Raw genomic sequence first — 1,821 nt, forward strand, 5'->3', positions numbered from 1 at the left:
ATAAAACGCAGGCAAAACTTGTACTCGGTAACAGAACAAAAATAACAGGCAACAACCAAAGTCCCAGAGAAAGTAAAGAAACAATACTCAAACAAAGCTAAATCTATATTTTTAAAAACACAGAAAGGCATTTAAATATGCTTGCTTAAGTCACTTGAGTTTCTTTTTCTTCCTGTTATTCCATTTTCCTGATTTATTCAATCTGCCCTTGTGGTTTGTTTTGCTTGTGTATACTCATAAAGGCAAAACAGAAGTGAGAACTCAGATGTGTGTGTGTTTTTACATATGTAAAGCAAAGGCTACATATACATACTTATTCTTTCTAATTAATATTTCATAAGTTTTGACCGTTCTGTTATGCCTGTAGAGCACACATAGATGTCCTTTTTTAAAAATAAAAAAATTAGGTTTATTTTTTATTTACATTTCAAATGTACCCTTTTCTGGTTTCCGATCCATAAACCTCCTATTCCATTCCCATCCCCTTTCTTCTATGAGGGTATTCCCGACCCATCCACACAACGCTTCCTGCCTCCCCTCCCCGGCTTTTCCCTACACTTGGGGAGAGGTGGTCCAGCCTTGGCAGAACCAAGGGATTCTTCTCCCATTGGTGCCCAACAAGGCCATCCTCTTCTACATATGCAGCTGGAGCCCAGGGTCTGTCCATGAGTACTTTTTGGGTAGTGGTTAGTCCCTGAGAGTTCTGTTTGGTTGGTCTTGTCTTATGGGGTTGCGAACCCCTTCAGCTCCTTCAATCCTTTCAAAGTTGAACTTTGAAATGTGTTCACTGAACCATTTTGCTTGCATTTATTCTTTACATCTTGCATTTATATTAAAAGTTCACACACAAATGAACGTGGAGGAATTGCTAATACCTGATTCTGTCCCCTTTGTTTCCACTCGCCATCATATACTTAGATACCTTTGACCTGAAGGAAAAAAAATATCATTCAGAACTACTGATAACAGGAAGAAGAGGAAAATAAAATTGAGAATGAATTATTTCCCCTCATAGTGGACTCTTAAGCACGTTTTCCGTGTATGTAGCATGCTATGTGGATTCTTTTGGCATAATTGTTACACGTTTGGCATGGGATAGCGTAGTATCTTCAAAAAGATCACCAAGATAGGCCTCACTTGCCTCCTTCAAAGGACTAATAACAGCACTGTGGAAGCACAGATTTGTTTTGAAGTCCTGAGCAATTTCTTGCACCAGATGCTGAAAGGGGAACCTGCAAAGCAGAAGTTCTGTGAACTTCTGGTAGCTTCTGATTTCGTGGGGCGCTACAGTACCAGGCCTGGAATTATGAGGTTTCTTCACTCCTCCAGTAGAGGGCGCACTCTTGCAAGCAGCATTTGTAGCCAATTGTTTCCTGGGTGCTGTACCACCGGTGGATTTGTGGGCAATCTGCTTTGTACCAGTCATGGTACCAGCACCTCCTTACTTAGCACGCTTCTCCTTCAGTTGGAGTTTGGCAAGTGAGAGGTGGAGCTGGTATTAAAATCAGGGGCAACACGAAGAAGGCTGATTATTTTTTTTTCTCTCTCTCTCTCTCTTTTTTTTTTTTTTTATTAACTTGAGTATTTCTTATTTACATTTCGAATGTTATTCCCTTTCCCGGTTTCCAGGCAAACATCCCCTAATCCATCCCCCCTCCCCTTCTTTGTGGTGTTCCCCTCCCACCCCTCCCCCCATTGCCCTTCCCTCCCCCCAACAGTCTAGTTCACTGGGGGTTCAGTCTTAGCAGGACCCAGGGCTTCCCCTTCCACTGGTGCTCTTACTAGGATATTCATTGCTGCCTATGAGGTCAGAGTCCAGGG

General features: G+C 42.1%; 1 protein-coding gene across 1 annotated transcript; it reads right to left on the reverse strand.

Annotated features, from left to right (window-relative positions):
* Positions 1–1,051: 1,051 nt before the first annotated feature.
* LOC116895499 (histone H3.3A-like) lies at positions 1,052–1,426 on the reverse strand. The gene has a single exon (XM_032896753.1). The coding sequence runs from the start codon at positions 1,424–1,426 to the stop codon at positions 1,052–1,054; it is 375 nt and encodes a 124-aa protein (XP_032752644.1).
* Between the last annotated feature and the right edge of the window lie 395 nt (positions 1,427–1,821).

The sequence above is a fragment of the Rattus rattus genome, chromosome 3 (assembly GCF_011064425.1).
Source record: "Rattus rattus isolate New Zealand chromosome 3, Rrattus_CSIRO_v1, whole genome shotgun sequence".
In the NCBI taxonomy this organism is placed as follows: Eukaryota; Metazoa; Chordata; class Mammalia; order Rodentia; family Muridae; genus Rattus; species Rattus rattus.